At 40.4% G+C, this 22,968-nt stretch overlaps 1 protein-coding gene across 7 annotated transcripts in view; it reads right to left on the reverse strand.

The window, feature by feature from the left end:
* The window catches only part of GRIP1 (glutamate receptor interacting protein 1), a 231,377-nt gene extending 209,270 nt beyond the window's left edge, over positions 1–22,107 (reverse strand). For 5 of the 7 annotated variants that reach the window (XM_040061327.2, XM_040061324.2, XM_040061323.2 and 2 more), the window contains exon 1: positions 21,905–22,066. In XM_040061327.2, the coding sequence (XP_039917261.1) occupies positions 21,905–22,037 (133 nt within the window). In that variant the 5' untranslated portion in view covers positions 22,038–22,066. Of the gene's footprint in view, positions 1–21,904 lie in introns of all 7 variants that reach the window. The other 2 variants (XM_040061326.2, XM_040061325.2) reach the window with 1 other exon arrangement.
* Positions 22,108–22,968: the final 861 nt, after the last annotated feature.

Consider the following 22,968-nt stretch of genomic DNA (forward strand, 5'->3'; position numbering starts at 1 on the left):
TCCTTTATCTGAAATTTGGGAAACAGGGACAAACGTGACTGAAAGGAAAAATGCTCTGAGGAAATGAAATTAATCCCAGAGGACTTCCTGACATAAGAGTCTTTCAAGGCAGTCTGACATGTTCTCAGGGCAAAACTACTGTCACGCCTGGCAGTCAAGCCTCAAGCAATGCCTTGGTGATGCTTCACGCTCCGGTGGAACGCATGGCTGCGCTTCTCGGGGCCTGGGCACGCAGCTGGCACTGTTTCAGCTCTGCCTGCTCCCTCTCCTCACAGAGAGGAAGGGGACATGCTGCCTTATGATGCATTTATATTTCTTACATATTTTACATACCTGTGTGTTGATAATATCTAGATATATGCAATTTATACAATTACATATGTAAGAAGGAAAACTAACAAGAAAGGGTCAGACTTCAGGAGAAACCCAGGGTACAGGCACATGAATGAGAGCAAAAAGACCCAAGTTCACCCTGCTCTGCTCTATTTGCCGTAGTGGATGGAACTTCCTTTTTATGTCACAATATTTTGAATTCTCTCCTAATTTTATAGCAAAGGTTGATAAAAACAATGACAACTAAGGAAGTGGTTATAAAAGAAAACAATATAAAGTAAATGTTATGAGTGAAAATAGAAAAAGAAAACAATGATCTTCAGTATTTTAATCCCTGTTGTACTACTCTGACAATCTTGTACAAAGATGAAAATGTTTACAAACATGGACGTTCTTGCTAAATTTCAGCTGAGCAACAGAAAAAGATTTTGAGCATCTTTGCATGATGGGAAACTCTAGCAGAGCAAGGATTAAAAAAATTCCATTTTTCCTGCAATTTCCATTTTAGGTTTTTAAACAGGCACATTGCAACATTTAATTGCTTCCTTTTTTAATGTACTGTGTTACATCCAGAATTGTGACATTTTCTAGTAAATTTAGAAAAACATTTCCCATAGCTAAAAAATGCTTTCAAAGCCTCCAGTGACAGTACAGTTTCAGTGATAAAACAGTACAGTTTTGTAGCACACTACTGCCTCTACTGCACTCTATTAATTCTTGCCCACTGACATTACAATTACCCCCTGCATTGTTCTCATTTTAATAAACCTCAACAGAGTTTGTTTTTAATTAGAGATATATATGCTACCTCCAAACTCCTGGTTTTTTTACTCTTTTATTAGATATTTTTACTTAAATTAGTGTTCAAGAAGCACTGAAAATTCCCATTCCATCTAGCAAGATCTCCTCATTGCCATCAAAAGCCTTGATGTCCATGAACCTGCTTACAGTGTCCATCACTATGACTCAGCATATCTAAGAGCTGAACACGAAGACCATGGAGAATACAAGGGAAAGAACTGTTACTTCATTGCATTCAAATAGAAATCCCAATCTTTTGCTTTGCTTTGGAGGTGTTTCTCTTTAGCGTTAAGAGTTGCTGGTTTCTCCTTATTTTTTGGGCCCTAAAACATTCCTCCACGATGGGTTTACTGTTGCAGTCCTGCCAAGCACTCCAGCAGCCCAGTGATACTGACCCTACGGCTCAGCAGCACTATACATCCAACCAGGTGCTCTGCCCCAGCTGCCCCCTTCCCCAGGGGCCTCTTGGGCAAAGCCTGTTGGCTTGCCAGCAGCAGCCCAGCTGTGGTCCATACACATCTACCAGCTGGTGATGAACACACATCGAATGGAAGAGCAGCCACCAGTTCCCCTGGAAGGGGGAAGTGATGGGAGCTCAGTGTTACAGAAAGGAAAAAAAACACCTCTGTATTTGAATTACATCTAATAAAAAATACAAAGTAATCTCTAACTTTATTCATTTTAATCAGCAACTTTTTGAAGCTCTGAGAAAACAATGTTGTGAATAAAACTCATGGTGTGACAGGATGCTGGCAGCTGTATAGAAAAAGGAAATCTTTCATTACTTTAGTATGTTGATTACCTGGATTAACTATGATCTTTGCAGAAACAAATACCATATCGCTTACTTACTTCAAAGGCCTCTTATTCAGGCCATGTTTCCCTCAACATTTATGTTTTAAATATTTTTTGTACACTACTACTATAAGGTTATGGGCAATGATGTTTCTAAAGAACCATGCAGATTCTGCAAGATAAAAGTGTAGCTCTGAAATAATCACAGCCCCCCCAAATCCTACTACCTTATAATGTGCCTTTTCAAGGTTATTGTCTTTTTTGATGCTGGACTTCTCATAATTCTGGACTTCTGGACTGCTGATAATTTTGATCACTTAGAAGTACAGCCTCTCTTTTTTCCCCCCAAGACTTTTTAAGATGTGCAATTCAACTGTCATCTCTCACAAAAGAAGCTATGGGAAATAACAAAAGAATACAGCCTGGCAGCTTACCTTGAGTGACTCGAGTCCTCATGAAACCACTGCTGTCTACTGACTGGATGCTCTAGTAGCACTCCTCAGACCATTACGACCTGGATCCTCTCAACACAGCACCCCTGCTGCCCAGAGCACCTTCCCTCAAGCACCACTTGAGTCACAAGCTTTTGAAAAGCTCACTACCAAACATTATGTTCCAGAGTAGTTTCTGACCTGTCTACCCCATAATTATATGGCAACTGCATTACACAAGAAGAAAGCTTTTGATGCCATAGGTATTGAAACTAATGAAGATGGAGTTGAATGCCTATGGGTAAGAATTAAGGGGAAAGCCAACAAGGCTGACATCCTACTGGGAGTCTGTTACCGTCCATCCAACCAGGAGGAAGAGGTGGGCAACTTATTCTATAAGCAGCTGGAGAATGTTTCAGGATCATCAGCCCTTGTTCTCGTGGGCAACTTCAACCTGCCAGACATCTGCTGGGAACTTAATACAGCAAAAAAGAGGCAGTCCAGGAAATTTTATAGTGCATGGAGGACAACTTTTTGTTGCAGCTGGTGGGTGAGCCCTCCAGGCGAAGGACTATGTTAGATCTGTTGTTTGCAAATACAGATGGGCTGGTGGGAGATGTGGTGGTTGCAGGCTGACTGGGGCACAGTGATCATGAAATTATAGAGTTCTTGATATTTGGTGAAGTCAGGAGGAACACCAATAAGACTCTTACATTGGACTTCCAGAGAGCAGACTTTGGCCTATTTAGGAGACTTATTCAGAGAGTTCCTTGGGAAGCAGCCCCTAAAAACAAAGGAGTTCAGGAAAGCTGGTCATGCTTCAAAACAGAGATTTTGAGGGCATAGGAACAGACTGTTCCTGTGTGCCGAAAGATGAGTCAACGAGGTGAGCATCCAGCCTGGATGGGCAAGGAGGTTCTGGAGGAACTTAGGAATAAAAGGAGATTCTGGTCTCCCACAAAGTATTTAAGGGGGCTGCTAGAGCATGTAGGAAAAAAATTAGGGAGGCCAAAGCTCAGTTTAAACTTAAAATGGCAATTTCTGTAAAGGATAATAAAAAATGTTTCTACAAATATATGAATGGTAAAAGGAAAGGTAAGGCCAATCTTTGTTCTCTGTTGGATGAGGAAGGGAACACAGTAACTGCAGATGAGGAGAAGGCAGAAGCGCTTAATGCCTTCTTTGTCTCAGTTTTTAGTGGAAAGACAACCCAAGACAGCTGTTCTCTTGGGTTGGTAGATGGTGTCAGGGAGCAGAATGGTCCCCCCATTATCCAAGAGGAGGCAGAGAACTGCTGAGATGCTTGGATACTCATTTACCAACAGTCCTGGCTCACTGGTGAGGTTCCAGATGACTGGAAGCTGGCCAATGTGACACCCATTCATAAAAGGGTAGGAGGGAGGATCCTAGTAATTATAGACCAATCAGCCTGACCTCAGTACCTGGCAAGATAATGGAACAGTTTATATTGAGTGTCATCACACAGAATTTACAGGATGGCCAGGGTCTCAGCCCCAGCCAGCACAAATTTAGGAGAGGTAGGTCATGTTTGACCAACCCGATCTCCTTTTACGACCAGGTGACTCACCTGGTGGATGCAGGATGTTGTCTATTTGGCTGTGGATGTTGTCTATTTGGATTTCAGCAAGGCCTTTGACACTGTCTCCCACAGCATACTCCTAAATAAGCTGGCAGCCCATGGCTTGGACAGGAGCACTCTTCGCTGGGTTAGGAACTGGCTGGATGGCCGGGCCCAGAGAGTGGCAGTGAATGGTGCTGCATCCAGCTGGCAGCCAGGCACCAGTGGTGTCCCTCACGGGTCTGTGCTGGGGCCAGTTCTGTTCAGTATTTTTATTGATGACATGGATGAGGGTATTGAGTTTTTCATTAGTAAATTTGCAGATGACACTGAGCTGGCAGCATGAGTCGGTCTGTTGGAAGATAGGATGGCTCTGCAGAGAGATCTGGAATGGTTGGATTGATGGGCAGAGTCTAACAAGATGAAGTTTAGTAAGTCCAAGTGCTGAGTCCTGCACTTTGGCCACAATAACCCCCAGCAGTGTTATAGGCTGGGGACACTGTGCCTGGACAGTGCCCAGGAGGAAAGGGACCTGGGGGTGCTGGTGCCAGCAGCTGAACATGAGCCAGCAGTGTGCCCAGGTGGCCAAGAGGGTCAATGGCATCCTGGCCTGGATCAGGAATGGTGTGGCCAGCAGGAGCAGGGAGGTCATTCTTCCCGTGTACTCGGCACTGGTCAGGCCACACCTTGAGCGCTGTGTCCAGTTCTGGGCCCCTCAGTTTAGGAAGGACGTTGAGACGCTTGAGCACATCCAAGAGGCAACGAGGCTGGTGAGGGCTTGGAAAACAAGCCATATGAAGAATGACTAAGGTAGCTGGGGTTGTTTAGCCTGGAGAAAAAGAGACTCAGAGGTGACCTTATCACTCTCTACAACTTCCTGAAGGGTGGTTGCAGACAGCTGAGGGTTGGTCTCTTTCTCCAGACAGCAACTGACAGAACGACAGGACACAGTCTCAGGCTGCATCAAGGGAAATACAGGTTGGACATTAGGAAAATGTTTTTCACGGAAAGAGTGATAAGGTACTGAATAGTCTGCCCGGGGAGGTGGTGGAGTCACCATCCCTGGACGTGTTTAAAAAAAGATTGGACATGGCACTTGATGCCATGATCTAGTTGAGGTGTTAGGACATGGGTTGGACTTGATGATCTTGAAGGTCTCTTTCAACCTATACATTCTGTGATTCTGTGAAGTATTCACTACTAATGTGACTTCTTTATCATAACGCATCAAGCATGTGCCTCCCTCAAAAACAGGATTATTATGAAGAAGCTGGAGTGATTCAATGCTGCTCTAGAGGGGACACTGTTCTGCATGTAATGGGTTTTCAGGAACTGAGTGATTTCTTCCTTCCCAGCAGGCTGGAAGGCTTTTCCTGAACTCTTTCTCAAGTGTGTGCATGTATATAGCCACACACAGAGTAATCCACTGCAGTACAGGACTACCAACAACAGCACACAACTGCAGATATATCTCTGCTAGTACAAAAATTTGATGCTTTTCCATGACCACAATAATGGAAAAACATGATACATGTTGCAATTTCAGATTATTTATATCACCTATAGCTGCTATTGGAAATTTCTTGTATTACCACATCTGATGCCTCGAACAATCCACACACACTTGCACGGTTGTGTAAAATGAAAGATTCTATCACTTTAATCCCCCTTCATAGGATGAGCACACCTTGAATGACAACATGAATGGGTAAATGTGCAACTAGACGCAAGAAATACAAAGAAACCAGCAAGGCAAATTCTGTGAGCCAATCTCCCTGTGCTAAACTCACCTCCTCACCTCTCTGCAACCCTGGCATCTTCCTTGCAACATCTGCTATTCCAGTAGAGCAGCACAGGGAAGCCATGGGGGAGTGACAGTGGGAGTTAAAGAGCCTTCCCGGTATCTTTAGGTTCAATTCTGAAAAGGAACCTCTAAGCAAGATGTGGGTGGGGGTTAATCCTTCAAAAGCATTCCTTATATCCACTTGTAACAAAGTCCATGGTGAAGAATTTGCCATAAGAATGTTCAAGGGGTACTGTGCCCTCCAGGGCACTAGTATTACTACTATTATAGATCTCCCTGTGTTAATCATTAAGGGCCTGGAAACTCACGTTGAGAGAGAGGTATGACAGCAACACATGGATATATTCACTGACATTTAATACAGTCACTTTGATTAATTATTAAATCTCTAAAATGAACTTGGTGCTTGAAATGACATTTCAAAGGGTCCAATATTCCCATTAGCAAATTAACTTTACTCTCAACAGTTGGCATTAGTTGCTTGGAAACAATTATTTTAGACATCACTTAATCCATACATCCCCAGTCTGGTTTCCCCACACCCCTGCTCAACAGATTTACATAATTTTGGTATTCCCTAAATAGCCTGACATTCAATTTTCAAAAATAGTATCTTTGCAGTCAGTGAACCTACATTTAATTTGATTCAGTATGCCCAGCCATTTTCAAAGTCAAAAGCATGAAAATTGCTCAGAAAGACAATTCAAATTTTATGTATTTTATATACATATAAATACATTATTAAGTATTTCTCATACAGACAGAATTTTTACTTGGGAACAAATACATGTGGAAAATAAAATACTCATGCTAGGAAATCAGTACAGGAAAAAGTTGTACATCAAAACACCAAATACATCTAAGGTGAAAGTTTAATAATTGTCAAGTACTTTTGTTTCTCTTAATTCAATAGGAAAAAAAAAAGTCTGGAAAAAAAAATCCTACACACAGTCAGTATCTAGCCAGTATTAATTAGACAAGCAAAACCTCACTGCTTTGGGCATTTTATGACTGTAAGCAAAGAGGAAATACATCTTACTGAAAAGAAGAATTAACTGGTTTTTTGTTTTCTTCCTTACTGTTTTGAGAAAGACTTTATTTTTCCTATAAATGCTTTGCAGGAAAGTACCAGTTAGGTGAGTACGTTGGGACCTTTTTTTGGCCCAAAAAAATCTAAAACCAGGAGGTGCTGCATCAGTGGTGTCCACCTTCGAAGAGAGCTTTCAGGAGAGGTGACAAGGGACAATTTGGGCTGGGATGCAGCCTTCAGCCTACACTGCATCAACAACACCAGGAAGCCTCACAAGCCCAAGTAACCTGAACAACAGATCAGCTAAACGCCAGCACTCTGTGAACCTGGGCTTCCAGCAGCTTGTAAAGCTAGGAAAAAACACAGCCCCTTAATAGGCAAACAGAGGAGGTGGCTGAGACATGTGAAGGAATCTCTGGCCTTCTGCTGAACACTGTTCCTGTCTGACACACCGATGCTCTAGACATGGTATTTCATTTAAAACATTCCTCAGTCTGGCTTGAGAGTGTATGTGGGCCAGTCAGATTGGTTTTTGTAGAAATAAATCTCATTCACTCACATTTTTTGAGACTGGTTTCAAATTAAATAAAGTGAGGAAGTGAAAACAGGTCTTCAGTACTTTACAATAGTGGTGGTCCCATAGGTGGCTTAGTAAAAAGAACTTTTACAACACCGAAACACTGATGCAATATTTTTAGGCAGCTTTAGTCTTAGAATACTTGAAAAAAAAGTTGTAGACAGGCAGACATTTTAAGACAATTCTGTAACTCTGCATCTCTGAATGGCTCCTAGAGTTAAAGGTTATCCAAAAGTCACAAACCCTTTTCCCAGAGTAGACTCACAATCTTGAGACTGACACACACTGTTCTGGGCAGAAAAAAATATACCGGGGGTGGGTGGGGGGGAGCCCATCTACTTGTTTCCATTTTCACACTTAATAAAATCCTATTCAGACAAAACTGTTCTTGGCCTTCACAATGTCGCCACCATGTCAAGATAAACTGAAGCTCACATAATAATCACACGCTATTTTGTCTTCAGTGGGACTGTATACAATGGACCGAAGGAGAAGATGGACTGAGGCCAGACTTGGTGCTAGAGGTATGTCTAGGAAAAAAGTACTTTTGCCCGCTATGGAGAAGAGATTAGCATGGGCAGTGTTAAATTACATATCAGAATGTTTCTCCACTGACATTGTGAAGCATTGGAACAAGCTGCCCACGTGGTGAAATCACCATTCTTGGAAGTTTTTGGAAAATCATCTGGATGTCACCCTTGGGGACGTGATTTAGTGGTGAGCTTGGCAGCGTTAGGTTAACAGTTTGACTCGATTATCTCAGAAGTCTTTTCTGACCTTAATGGTCCTATGAAGTGGACATGGACACTGTCCTGTCCCTGGCACCTCCTCATCCAGTACTTCTGCTCCCACTTCAAACTGAACTATATAGACCACCAGTAAAGTACAAAGAAAGAAGAAAGAAAGAAAGAAAGAGAGAGAAAAAAAAAAAAAAAAAAATCCCCCACAATTTTCTCCTACATTTCAATCGTTCTTCAAGAAATGACAGGGCAAGATTTACTTCACAATTTATCAGTAATTAAAAAATATTAGTGAAAGAAACTGCTGGTGTCCTCATATGCCAAGTGCTGTCCATCAGATCCTGAGCAGCATAGAATTATCAACCCCAGGGGACACCAAGGCAGCCTGTAGACAAACCTGGGAGGGAGGCATCCCCAACACATGCAATACAGAAAAATGTCTTCATGCCAAATAAATATTTACTTCCTTCTATCCTGTGGCAAAATACAGAACCAAGAAAATAATTTACAGATAAAAACCCAAATATGTTTGAAGTGGTTTTGAAGATGTTTGAACTCTTGAGGATACAAAAACTTTGCCTGTTAGGGAGATTGCTCATTTTTCCCCCTTCACAATTCAAACAGGCTCCCTGAGTAGAAATGCAGGCTTATCTACACTTAAGGAGCAGCATAAGGGGATTTTGTACATGCTGCTCTTGCAATAAGTGCAGAAAAGCAAAAAAGTCATTCAGAAATTAAAAGTCATGATTCCTGAAACACACACATATATACACACACAGATATCTGAGTTGAAATATCTGAGTTAGATACCTGAATGGAAATTTCAGCACAAAGGGTTTTTCCCCTAATAGTTGCTTTCCCAGGAGAAGCTCAGGAGTGCCAAGGTTGTTCCCCCCTGCCCCATGGTCACCAACAGGACTCTCATACAGCAAGAGTGGTCACTCAGCTCTGCATTAGACTTAAGTCTAACTGCAGACAGAGACTAAAGCTTCGTACCTTTGATCTCCTGCTTGCAGCCCTAAGTTCCAGACGTAAATGATTTATTCTACAGTGATTGCACCTCGGAAGTTTGCTTTGCTGCAAGTTCTTCAGGTCCTTCTTTTCAGACATCTGAAGAAACAACACTGAGCTGCACTAAGCAAAGAAATCAATATAAACACACAGCTCATCTTTTGACACTTCCAATCTTTGATACCCTACCAAAGAACCTCAAGCTGTCACTTAACCAATCCATGTACATTTTCTACGTGCACATACAGACATGCTTAGCTCTTGTCTGAAAACCAGTCTACAACTACAGCATCCCCACTGGCCTCCCTACCAAGGGAGCAGATATTCAGTTGGATTCTACAACAGCAATTGTCTTTCATACAGTAAAAAGCATCAGTCATATCTTCTATAAAACTCCATATAAACCCATTTTCCACTCTGAGTAAAAATGAAATAAATAAAAAAATCACTGTACTTGGCAGGCAATTGAACACATTTAATATTTACTACAATACATCTATCTACTTCAGGTTTTGCTCTAGTGGAACAGCATTCAAGGGACAGCATCAAATAAGTCTCACTTTTTTTCTTGTTTTTCCTTCTTTTTCCACCTTCTGCCCTCCAGCAAGCATTATACAGTTTAAAATGTTAATATTATTATAGGTTACAATTTTAAATTCTAAGTGAAGGCTCATGTATAAAAGATATTGGCAAGAATACCTGGCTTTTCCAAAGAAAAGAAATCAGCAATAAAGTGTATTAATCAATGATTATTGAATTCTGTGCTCCAGGCTAGTGGTTCCTGTCAACACTGGTCCTTCAGAACCACGTTTTCCTCTTCAACTTTAATGAACAAGGTTGAAATAATGCGCTAAAACAAAATAATGTAGAACTAATCAACTGTCTTTATTTTTGAAGTCTAAGCAATTTCCTTGAGAATCAAAATTAAATAGAACCACCATGCTTACAAATTCTGTTAGAGGAAATAATATAGAGATACTGATCTCTCAGTTTAAGATGTTTTATCTCTCCCAGAAATAGGTACAGAGTATAGAAACACAATACAGACAACAAACACTGGGAAGAAACCACCAGAAGCTCTATTTTGTTCTACCCACACACACCATTTTCTTTCAGGTTCCCAACTACAGACTTACACCGAACCTGTACCAATGGGACTACTCACGCTAATGGACTTACATGCCTGGCATTTGCAGGACCAAGTCTTTGTCTGGCCTACAGCAAGGCACAGCTGAGACAATACAAAACCTCAAAAAAACCTCCCACTGCCAGCTCTGCAAATCTGCTTGATAAAATAAACACCAAGCAGAAAAAATTACTGCAAACAGATTTTTGAGAGCTTTGTTTTCCATGCAGCGGCTATAAACAAACAAATAAATCTCCCTGTGCATTTTAAGACGCATAGAAAAACACTTTAAAACCCAAGACCAGAACCTCTGACTAGAACAGCTGAATTTGCAGACGCAAAGGCTATTTGAACTTCACTTCCTCTGCTTCTTTCGCAAACAGCTTCCAATGCACATTTTTTTGACCTAGCCTTAGGTTAAGGCATCCCCAGTGGCCTTGGGTCAAGCCTAAAGGCAGGACATATTCATCCTGAGCTCTAGACTATGCTGTCACATTTAAGAACTGATCATCCCCCTGGCTTGCTGAGCAGCACACACTAGTCTGTTTAAATAAATAAGTAAACAGAAAGAGCAGCTGGCAGCCAGAATACAAGTAACTTATGCTTTTTAAAAGTAAACCATGTACTGTAGACCACGAACAGGCATTTTCCATTTTGCCGTAGTAAGACACACACCTCTGAATACACCCTTTCCTGTCTGAATATGACTAGAAAGCCTTCCTTTGCCTGAGGGTTTAAATGACTGCAGATGGGATGAGCTGGCTTTCTCCCCTTTGCAGCCATGGTTTGATTTTATGACAAAACTGCAAGAAAAATCTTCATTAGACTGCAAATTCAGGAGGTACTGTGTGCCATTAACTTTATTTTGCAAGTACTTTAAAGGACTTCAGGATACATGAGGAGAAAAAGCTTCCATGTATCTAATTCAGAAAATACATAAAATTTCTACTTTGGGGGAAAAGAAAAAAGCAGGAAAACAGGGTCACTGAATTGCCCAGGGCCCAGCTGAAGAATTAAAGAACTTTATGCCTGTATATGCATACATATATATGTGCCCTTGTATATGCATCAGCAGAGAAAAAGGGGATTGGGGGAGGATTGGGAAAAAAAAAAAAAAAACACCAAAAAAACCCACAAACACCAAAACAAAAACAAAACAAACAAACAAACAAAAAACCCACAAAAAACTCACCCCCCCAAAAAAACCTAAAACAAAACAAAAACAAAACCAAGCAAACAAAACCAAAAACAAAACAAAAAAACCCCCACCCACCAAGCTGCCACAGTAGTACACAGTGGGCTATATATAATGCCAAAAATGTATGTTCTCTCATTTAGATACTATCACCTTACCCTTCTCTCCATACTATGGTCCTTGTTACTACATTAGACTTGACTTGTAAACTAGACAAATTTTCCAGATTCCAGAAGCTGAATTTAGAAGCCTACGGACAGATAAACCATTCAGCGATCTTCTGGGAAGCACTGATCATTTTCTAACAGTACAATAATCAAATGAAAACCTAAGGAAAATTTATCTCTTGAACTATTACAGATTTTTACATACTGCTTGTTTCTCCGAGTCTTTTCAGCTTAATTAAGCAGTGGATTTAAAAAATACAACTTGTGACCAAGAAAATATTACCAGTAATTCCACGAACAATTTTAACTATTTAGAGAAGCAGTTAAAATGAGCAGAAGCAATCATAAGTGTTCATTAATCACCTTCTGTAGGTTACTCAAAATCAAGATACATTTTTCTCCTTATTTGTACATGTCCCTGCATCACTCGGTGGTAATTTACATAAAACTAAGGCATAAAACTGCTTTAAAACCATCCATTAATTAATCATATAAGACGTATTTACCAAGTCATCAAGACTTAAAAGACATTTTATCACAAAGTAAGAACTCACTCACCAAGCATTTTCCTTACCTAAAAATCCACTGACATTTTACTAGTGCATGGAATGCCAACATAATAAAGCTGTGTAAGAATTAATTCCAATCACTTGCTTTCGCAGAACTTTAAAAATTGGCTTAATTGCAATTTTGTGAGAAAGACAGAAGATTTGAGTATTTTCCATATATTCATCCAAGGGAGCAGTGTATTACCTTGGCCTACTCCTCTACTCACACTGATGTAACCTCCTTAATAATTATGCCATGAGCAACATTTTTGTAAGAGACTAAAACCAACAGCTAATAAACTTCTTTCACTGCCTAAAAGGAAGAAACAACCAACTGTGAAACAATAAAACCTATTGTGGACATGTGGCTGTAAAAAGCTCAATTATCTGTACAAGACAAAGGACCACAAACTCCAGTCTGTAGCTAGAACAGCTTTCAACAGTTTTGCTCAGTCCGTGGAAACAATTTGCATGACACAATCTGCCCTATAAAATCCAGCCTTTCATACTGTTGTAAGAGCTTGAGTTCAAAGGAGTAGTGAAGGAAAAAAAAGATACCAAAAACCCCAAAATAAACTAGAAAGGAGCACTATGTTCTATCCACCCAAGAACAAAACACAAACACTGAATTGCAGCACACAAATCACGTACCAGTTACAAAACAAAACTGCTCAGTGGATTCTCCATGCCTTGTGATATGCTCAGAGTGGCAGCATTTTAAATGAATAGTTGTGCTCTTCCACAGACAAACCTCTTCCTCTCTGTTCTCTTGTAGCACAGGGTATTCCCTGCCTGAAGAAGCCAGCTAAGATACACATGACAATTGGGAGAGCAGCTGATTGTTTCAAAACCTACCATATTCATAAATCCACTTCTATTTTTGTGAGATTTTTAGTGTAAACCAACAAAAACACAGGTAAATTGTAACTAACCTAAGTTTCAGAAGACTTCACTCTTTTTTCCTGCCAGGGTATGGCAGAAGTGAATTCCAACAGATTTAGAAATGCTGGGGATGCCTGTGTAACTCCTCTGCAAATCTGTGAAGCCCAGGTGAAATATGGGTCAAGCCACAGAGGGAGCATTTGAGAGACTACCAAAATGTCATTAAGTTCATGGGATTTCAGAGTTCCACCACGACGCTGTACTCTGTTTAATTACTGATGGACAGCTATAACCACCAGCCTGAACAGCTTTGGTTTCTTCACTTCAGAAGTCATTCTGGGCTCCTTTCAGCAGTGAAAGGGAGCGTAGCATTTTCATGACAAGCCACGTGACATTCTAATACCACGCAATGGAAAACCCGCATTCCTGCCTTCCAAACTGTAAATGCCACCAGACGTATTTAGATTTACTGACAACTGACCTGAGCACTGCTGCTGCTGCTGGCAGTGCTCTGCCATAGATCCAGGCTCTCTCCCAGTTTTCCTTCACAAGCATTTTTCTCTTTTTCCCTAAACTGGGCTGTCAGATGCAACATCTCCATCAGACAGTATGGCAAACATCCCTCTTGATTTCCAAGAATGGAGCAGTAATACTCGGAAATACAGCTGACACCGCAGCCTGCAGCTACTGCTGTGACTCATCCCTTGATGACCACATAACTTAACTGGGCTCCTAAAAATGGGGTGCAGGTAGGAGGCCATCAGGGCTTTAAAATATTTCCTACTCCAACCTACAGAGAGCAAGGGCAAAAAAGCATGTATCTCTCTGCATTTAATACATTTGCATACCATTCATTTTTTTATTGCATTTACTTGTAGTACATTGTGAATACTTTCTTTACTCTTTTAATAGAGATGCTACCAGCTGACAGAATACTGACAGAGTGAATTGTTAAGTGAGGAGTTTTACCCTTCTGGGAGAGGGACAATGTTATCAAAATAAAATAGACTTGAGCAGACACAGAGCTTGTTAAACGCACCCAAAGGAAGCATTTGCAAACAGAATTGAAAACTATTTAGTGAGTTAATACTTCACAGTGTATCTGTGTACTTTTGATTTCACTTCCTTTTTTACAGTTTCATTCAAACAGTATTTCCCCCAGAGCTGTCTTAAATATCTCTTTTCTTCTTTCTGCTTTCCAAAGTTTGGGTCTTCCCATGGTAATCTTTCCAGAGATGGGTCACCTCAAGTGTCTCTTATCATCTCTTCAAAGTTCCCAGAGACAGCCAAAAAATAAACCTGGTTCCTCTCTCCTCTGTCCCACAGTGTTCCCTCACAGTGTCAGCACAGGGACTGTTACTACAGAATGCGCTGAAGTGATACATGTGTGATCAGATCCTATGGCCACTCATCAAAATTTACTTCTGCATCTTAACTTCAAGGAGATTTTGGTGCATTTACAGCAAATATTACATGCATAACATGCTGTTATGAAATTTCCATGGCATGCTAAACCCCAAGGAACTATTGGCTCCATGTTCTCTACTGCATGCATGTGCACACAGACACAAACCATTAAAAAAGCAAACTGCAAGTTACAGATCTAAGAATTCCTCAACTTGGCCTCCTTTTGCACATGCATTACAACACAATCTTTAACTACCCGATCTACTTCTTGCATGAGACTTCATTTCATTTAATACACAAAAGAAACGAATTATTTTAACTACTTGATAAATTATTTAAGACCGTTCTCTCCCCTCACTGCTCAAAGTGTAATTCCATACCTTAATTCCTACCCACCCAATTCAAGCCCTTCTCTCCGGACAGACACTCATTTCTCCCTAAGTTCTTCCGTGGTGGTCATCACTGTAGCATTTGCAAGCTTAGCAAACACTAATTTATTTCCACAGCATATCTGTAAAGGAGAGGCACCATTAACCCCGTCTCACAGGCAGAGAATCAGAGTACAGGGAGATTATCATCAAAGGTATACAAGAGTTGAAAGGCTGCAGCCTGAGATGCCTTATGGCTGGATTTTCAGACTACTGAGGCTTGTGTAATTTTTGTGTATAGAAACCAAACCTCCCTTGGCTACAGCAACTGGTGTCAGACATCTGCAAATTCACACTCTCAAGTGAGGAAAACAAGAGATGAGCCCTGACAGGATTTGGTGCAGCCTGTATCACACCAACACTACAGCAAAAGTCATTAAAGAGTCCTTCATTAAGGACTCTTTAATGAGAGGCCAAATGAAGGTCCTAGAGACACCCTTAGTTCTGCTGCCTTTTAAATATGGACTATGTGTCCTCAGAATACTGATTTGTTTATCATTTCTTGGGTTTCAGAAGGAAACTAGAAAACCCTCTAGACAAAATCAGTAGCATTAAGGTGCCTGGGTCATCAGCAGTGTGATCATCGTGGAGCCTTGTACCCAGCCACAGCACAACCCCCTGTGCCTTTCTGCTGGAAAGCATTAAACAAAATTGCCCAATAACTTCTGTACATATGATGAGTATCACAATCTCTGTCTTACAGAAAGAGTAATTATGGTAAACAGGTGTGCTTATACTCATGATTGTGATTAATGACAGCTCCTGTCATGCCCTGTTAACAAAACAGAGCAATCATTCAATAAACATTTAAAATCTCATCAGCAGGGGACTTACATTGTTTCTTTCTTTGCTCCAATAATTGTTTCAAGTTTTCCATTGGAACCAAAAGTTGATACTAAAACTGACACCTCAGTAGTTGCTTCTGCCTCTCTCTTTAATCTTAGTTCATAAAACCTGATACTTCATTCACTTCACAATATCCAAGGGGAAAAAAATAATCACATCACTACATGTTCATGATGTAAACTGACAAAGCCATGATAAAAATCAAGGACTCACACATCAGTTCAGGAAGTAGGAAGCCCAGGTGTCTCTGAATTTCTTTGTCTGAATGTGAACATCATATATTCCAGACAACTAAAATATAAAGAGTGCCAGATTCTCTAAACACCAAAGTACAACCTTATACCTGCAGCCATCATAAGAAGAGGAAGACCTAGAATGAGTAAATTTCTTGAGCAAGGACAATCAGGATGTTTAGTTATTCAGTAAAGAATAGGGCTGGAAAGTAAATGAAAGAAAAGTAGCACAGAAATTGTATGCTCGTAATTGCTAGCAGGGAAAAGTGTTTCCACTTCATGCAAAGAATTATATAACTCAGGTCTCATTATTTCAGTGCCTTCAAATAAATAAGCTGTTTTCCCTCAAGTAATTCCAAAGCTATGCTTTACTTTTTCATGCTCTGTGCTGCCCTAGGAGGCTAAGAGCCACTTGTAGAAGAGCCACAAAGGGTCATTTAAAAAAGCAATCCTATTACTAACAAACTTAAAACTGGCTGTTGCCACCACAGTTTTAAGGAAAAAACAAAATTAGGCTTTTGTGGCCTGTTTTACAAATAATGAAAATGTTTCGCCAAAACCAGCACACACCCGCTTGGCAAGAAGAGATGCATTGCTCCAGTCCCACAAGGAACCCCAAAGCCTTGGGTTTACGTGCCACACTAACAGACCATGGTGCTGGGCATCATGCTATTGCAGCACAAGTAACAACTCCAATTTATCTTATTTTAATTATATAAACAGCACAACGCAGCAAAAGCCACTATTCAAACAGACTAAACATCTACAAACACAAGCCTCATCCCAAGACTTACATGTTTTAACTAATATAAAACAGAAAAGGAGTAAAGTAAGATTTTAATATATGCATATTTCTTATGGGCTTAAAAACGTAAATAATTTCATGGGAGGCTGAAGAGCTGCTAACAGACTTCTTTTTATTACCTACTCCTACTAGCTTGCTTTTCTATAAAATGAGGATAGTATGTAATTCTTCTCCTCCACTTGGGTTCCACTGGAAAGAACACTTCCACTAGCAACCATGATGAGGAAGATGGGATCATCTCCAAAGAAGATTCCTCATACCTTACCAGAAGTCAAGTGATTCTCTGCAGGAGGATGGTTGTCATGAAATATAAAACTGCACTAGATGCAATGACCAATTGTTTAAAAAAAAAAAAAAAAACCAAAAAACCTAACAGGTTTTTTAACAATTTTAACACCTATGTGCATTGAAGATGAAAAAGCTAGAGAAACAGTATGTGGGTAGACCTCTATCTAAGAATTGCCTGAATTTTATTCAAAATGGAAAATATTGCAATTGTCACATTAGAAGACTTAGCAGTGGAAGAAGAGACAACATCACTTGCTACAGCTTTTGTTTCATTCAGAAACCCCTGAATGGGGACATTGACACCACCTGTCCCAGCAATAAAGCTCAAATACAGCAGTTTCCTTTATCACTGTTCCTGCCTTGCAAACTGACAAGGGATGGTAGCCCTGTGACGACAGAGTCTGCCGGAACATGGGCACTGCACTCATGATGAACTGGAGGCATTGAGGCTATCCAGATCTCAGTAAAAAAGTGGGTTACAGAAAACAGAAATACTCAAGAACTGTAGTCCATTAATCTCCAGATTCCAACAACTATAAAACAGTTACTAAGACAAAGGAAATTGGAAGTTTTAATAATTTTTTAAATATTATTTTCCTTGTGTTTTCGAAGTCTGCCATATTCTCTGCTCAGGTTAACAAGCCTTTTTTTCTTGTAGGCTTCAACAAATACTTTAGTTTCTATGGAAGCTGGGATTTTACTGTACTGACATGACAAGATCTGCGATAGGTGAAGAACAACCCCCACACACATGCGCATTCAATTAAACTAAAAACTAGCAACACAATCATTGTGAAATGAAAAGCAGTTGTCCGGCGTACCTCACCCTCAGGATCAAGTAACATCTCTGCAACCTGAGCAAGAGATACTCAATTCCCTTGTCACCACACGACTCATAAAATCATTAACTCTTCTGCAACCCAAATCAAATCTGTGAGACTGCTGCAAAGAAGAACTATTAGTACCAATTTACAAACTGTAGAAAATCTCGACAACAATGATGTTGCTACTGACCACAGCATTTGGAAACCACAGGCATGTCACTCCTCTTGGTGCTTTGTCTTATGCATTTAATACAGCTTTAAAACCACCTTGGGTATGAAATGCAAAGACATTTATTCCTAACGTTTTGGCAGCTGTGATGCAGGAGTTTCTCCAGGTTAGTGGGTGTTTACTAGCAGAATTCCTCAAACACTGCTTTTTGTGACCATTACTTAATACTGTCATTGCATCTACATAGAAAGTAAAATCTTTATGCCAACAGATTATGCTGTGAACCATGCTAAGAAGAACATCATAAGAAGAACCACCAATGAGAAAAGAAAAAAAAAAGATCTCTCAGGAGATGGATGACAGAAGTAACATAAACAAGGCAAAATTTAACAAGATGTGTTCACCCTCTGGACCCGCAGGTTTCATGAAACCTGTGAAGTTCCAAAATGAGCTGGAAGAAACCCAAATCTTTCCAAGTATTTTGAAAAATAAAGACTTAGTGTGGAAATTAATTTTAGGGTGTGGGAAGAAGTGCTTGTTTTGGTCAGAGGCCCAAACCCAAGTTGGGCTGGGTCCCAAAACTACACACTCACTGAAGACTAGGCTGAAAGTCAAAGGTCTTGGCACAACACCCTGACTTCAGTAATAGGATCTATGTCATTTCTGGCAGCATTCCAGGAAGTTCTCCTACACAGGATTCCTGATGGCTTGCAAACAGTCTTTGTAATAATATAACAAGAGCGTTTTTCATGCAAAGGCTCATTGAAAGGAACAGGTTGAATGGCAGTGCCTTAATGATGCTCAAGTATGATGCTTTTTACAGTGTTTTATACAATAAGCACCAACTTGTCTGAGTAGGTTGGGTAGCAATTTCATCTCCCATTATGTTCACACTGCAAAGTCTCATTGAAATGAGCATGATGCCTGCACTACTAATGCCAATATAGGCTTGCGTACCAAAATTATTACTTTCATTTTACTAGCATTACATAGCACAGACACTTCAGAAAGATAGGAGAGCTGATGTTGCACGTCAAAATAAGGTTATCCATTACTGAACACAAGTGGATGAAATGTCCAAGAAAAAATACATCTGCCTCAGGAGCTGGGGTGTCTTTTATTTTTATCCAGGGAGCTTTAGGCAGCATTGCACGTTCCCTTCATCCACCTGTGTCTCCCAATATCACAGCTAATATGGTCTTCCATGGCAAAGCTTCGGAGGAGTAAAGACGGTATACCATACAGTGGGAGTGACAATATTCCAATATCCAGGCACAGCTGGGCTGAGGACAAACTAAAGTCCTTTTTTCCTGTGATTCCCAGAGGCTTATTCTGTTTTTAACTGTGTTGTTTTTGTTCAATCCTGCAGTTATTCTAATGCAGTTTCTGCATTTTTCCATTAATTCTGCCTCCCCGTACAATACTCTCAGCCATACTAAAAATGGGGGAAGAGCGAGAGAGTAACAAGCTCATAAAATGATTGTCTCAGACAATCTTCAAATGTACTGGCTAATTGGATACATAACTCATAAATGATGACGGAAAAGGGATGCCGAACAACATAGAGAAAGCAAACGAAATCTAAAAAAGCTCCAGCTCCATTAAGTTGAATGAACAATAAGAATTTGATTTCATTAGCTTTGATATTCTAAAAATTGTAACAATAAATACAATCTTTCCTGCAAACACACATTCTTCTAAGCAAATGACTGCAGAAGAAATGGCTATTAAAAGCTCTGCAATTACTCTAAATTTGTACTGTAAACAGTGTAACACCAGACCATAATTAAATTAAATACAAAACATTTAATTGTCCCAAATACATGAAATTCAATTTGAAGAGAGCATTTTTAGTAGCACCAGCAGCATGTTTTCAGATTTTGCACATTGCTTTAAGAAAATACCACATCTATCCAACCAAAACCAAAACACATGAAGCACATGGAAAGACCAGACAAAAGCACTTGAGGAGGAATTGTGCTTGAGATGGTATCTCTATAAAGACTTCATGGCTCAAATCTCCTGTGAATGTTTGGTTTAAGTAACTGTGAGAAGTACCTAACTCCTTGTGCATCCAGCTCCATAGGGCTGTGTGCTATTTTGAGTCCAAATCAATCTGAGTACTTGAACACTGCTGTAAGCATCACTTCAAAATCTGACACACATTTCACCCAGTCTGAAATACTTATGACCTCCATCAGCTGAAGTGTATACTATTCTTTTATTTTCTAAGTAAAGTAAAAGGAAAAAACTATTAGATATTTGGCTCAATCTTAGTGCCATATATTAAGAATTAATAATTTATTAATTGTCATTGAAGAAATCCTTACTACATTTGACAGCTTTTGGAGGAGCTTTGCTTTCTTCTTTAAAGGACCTTCAACAACAACAATCAGCTAGGGAAATATTTTGACATACAGCTTTGAAATGTTCTTTTGATTTACATATTAGACCAAGAAAAAGTTACGTGCTTTCACAAACATATATAATTTTCAAATTTTTCAGTGCATAAGAGTTAAAATTTTTAGTTCTTGTGTAGTAGATTTTGCGTAGCAGAGTTCATGTCACTATGTTACCCATTATGACTGCATTTTCCCCCTAGCAGGTCATTTTTTGCAAGAACTTCCTCTTAAAAACACAGTTAAATTATACAATTCAGTATCATCAGCATAAATTTTCTTAAAAATGGAAAGTAAACAAAATTGTATCAAGAAGAAGCCCAGTAAACAACCAAGCACCCTTCATTAATTGTCATTTGCATGGCGCACTGAAAGAAAGCCAGTAAGAACAACTCTTTCATTACCTTATTTTCAGCAAGATAGCAGTTCTCTGGTGTTGGAAGGCACAACTACATTCATCATTCTATCTTAGAACAAATTATGATTTATTTCAGCAAAGTGGAAATGAAGCAAAAAAGTTATTGACAGTCACTCACATAGTATAGAACAACAAAAAAGTGCATCAAACTTCAGCAGCTCAACAAGGCACAGCTTCACTGCAAAGGTCCCAAACCAGTGGCCAAAACAGCAGAAACAGGCAATTTCTGCTCATGGCTGGTTCTACTGCCACCACCTTGCCCTGACAGTGCCACACAAGACCCCAGGGCAGGGGCTGAGTGTAGCATCTCTCTTTCCCACCTTCTTTGTGGGCATCTCTGGGCGCATCCTCTCCTCCAGAAGACCATGGTAGACTGACAGATTTAAAGCCTGACAGGCACAGCAGACAAACTGTAAGAAGGCTGCAGGGTCCAGCACACTGTTCACACAGGGATTTCTGAGTGGGTGGTTTATCTTAGTTTTGGCAGAGCTGCTGAGTGCCATCACATGAGTGCCAGCAAATAAATCCCCACTTAATTCTCAGGAGTGGTCCCGGACCTGCAGCGAGGAACAAGCCCACTCAATTTACTCACTACTGAAGAGATCAGGTCACAGCAGAGGTTTAGTAAACTGACTCTACCTCAATACCAAACATTAATCATCAACTTAAACTTCCAAATGAGTGTTCCCTGCCTCTGCACTGCTTTAAAAATATCCACACAGCTTTCCAAAGGCACTCTGCAAGGGCTGCTGCCACCCTACTGGCTTCTCAACAGTGTTTCAACAAAAGGTTTCCAGCAGTCAGACTGAATTAACTGCATCTGAAATCTCACCAGGGTCTGCAGTCAGACCCTCTTTACTTTGAGAGCTTCTGTGCCACTTCAGATGCTTTGTATTGTTCATCGGCAGCAGAGCCAGAAAGAGCTCTCAAAGGAACTGACTTTTAATACACACATGAGGCTCAGGCTCTACAAGGGAGGAATATTGCTCGCATTTTTGGAGTTTAAACATCTTAAAACCATAACATTTGTCACAGCCAAAGGAAAATGAGGTTATGCAAAATACTCACTTCGAAAATGTTCTGAAGCATAATAGTAGACATCCTCATAGCCCTCGTGGTAATCCTCCTCTGGCCGGTACTTTTTGCCCTTTCTTCTTCTCGATCTTCTTATCTGCTTGACAAAGCCCAAGAAGCGCTCCATCTCCTTCCTCACTCACAGCCCAGCCGGCAGCCCCCTTCGCCCTCTGCTTCACAAAGAGCTGTCCCAGCATGAATCAACCGCAAGCACCGGAGCAGAGCTGCAGCTCCCAACAGCCGCTCCGCTACCATTAAACAACCCCTCCCTTATCTCAGCTGTGACTGGGAAGCATATTGTTTTCCTTTTTTCAAAAAAAAAAAAAAAAGGGACACACACAGAGACACACACTATCAAATCTACTGACTGGAATATTTCAACCTGAAAATAAATAAAGGAGGAAAGCATTGAAGCAAAAGGAGAATTTCAGCATTTCAAGCTGTTATTAAGCAGCAGAGGACAAAGTTGAAGAGACCTGCTTTCCAGCAAGGGGAAGCTCAGCACTGAGAGATCCCCATCCTATGTCTCCATCATTTGAAGAGGGGCTGGGAGGCGGGGATAGATGTTAGTCAATGGACTGAACCATATCTCAAGGCAAAACAGATTTCCATTCACCAGTTAAATGCTGCCCTCATATCTACCCAGGCACAGGCTCAGGAGCACATTTGATTTCATTTGTTGTAAGCACAGGAAACACGCCGATCCATTTCTGGCATCTTGTACACTGGATGAATAAATAGCAAAGTGGTTTAATCCGTACACACAGCCCACTCACCGGCAAGTGTGAGCCGAATGTGTTAATTGGAGCAGCAGGGAGAAAGCTCGGCAGCTGTTAAAAAATGACACATATACCCACTGGGCATTAGTGTATTCTAATCACTGCTAGATCTAAAGATTAAAAGGCACTCCAGACAGGTCTCCTACAGAGCTGGCCAGGGTATACAGCAATAGGCAAACAAAGGAAGCGACATCACAAGCACATTATGACAATACTCATTTCAAATCCCAGCAGAGTTCAAAAAACTTTAAAATTAAGGTACGGCAGATTATCCTTTGC

Source organism: Hirundo rustica, chromosome 4 (assembly GCF_015227805.2).
Source record: "Hirundo rustica isolate bHirRus1 chromosome 4, bHirRus1.pri.v3, whole genome shotgun sequence".
Lineage (NCBI taxonomy): Eukaryota > Metazoa > Chordata > Aves > Passeriformes > Hirundinidae > Hirundo > Hirundo rustica.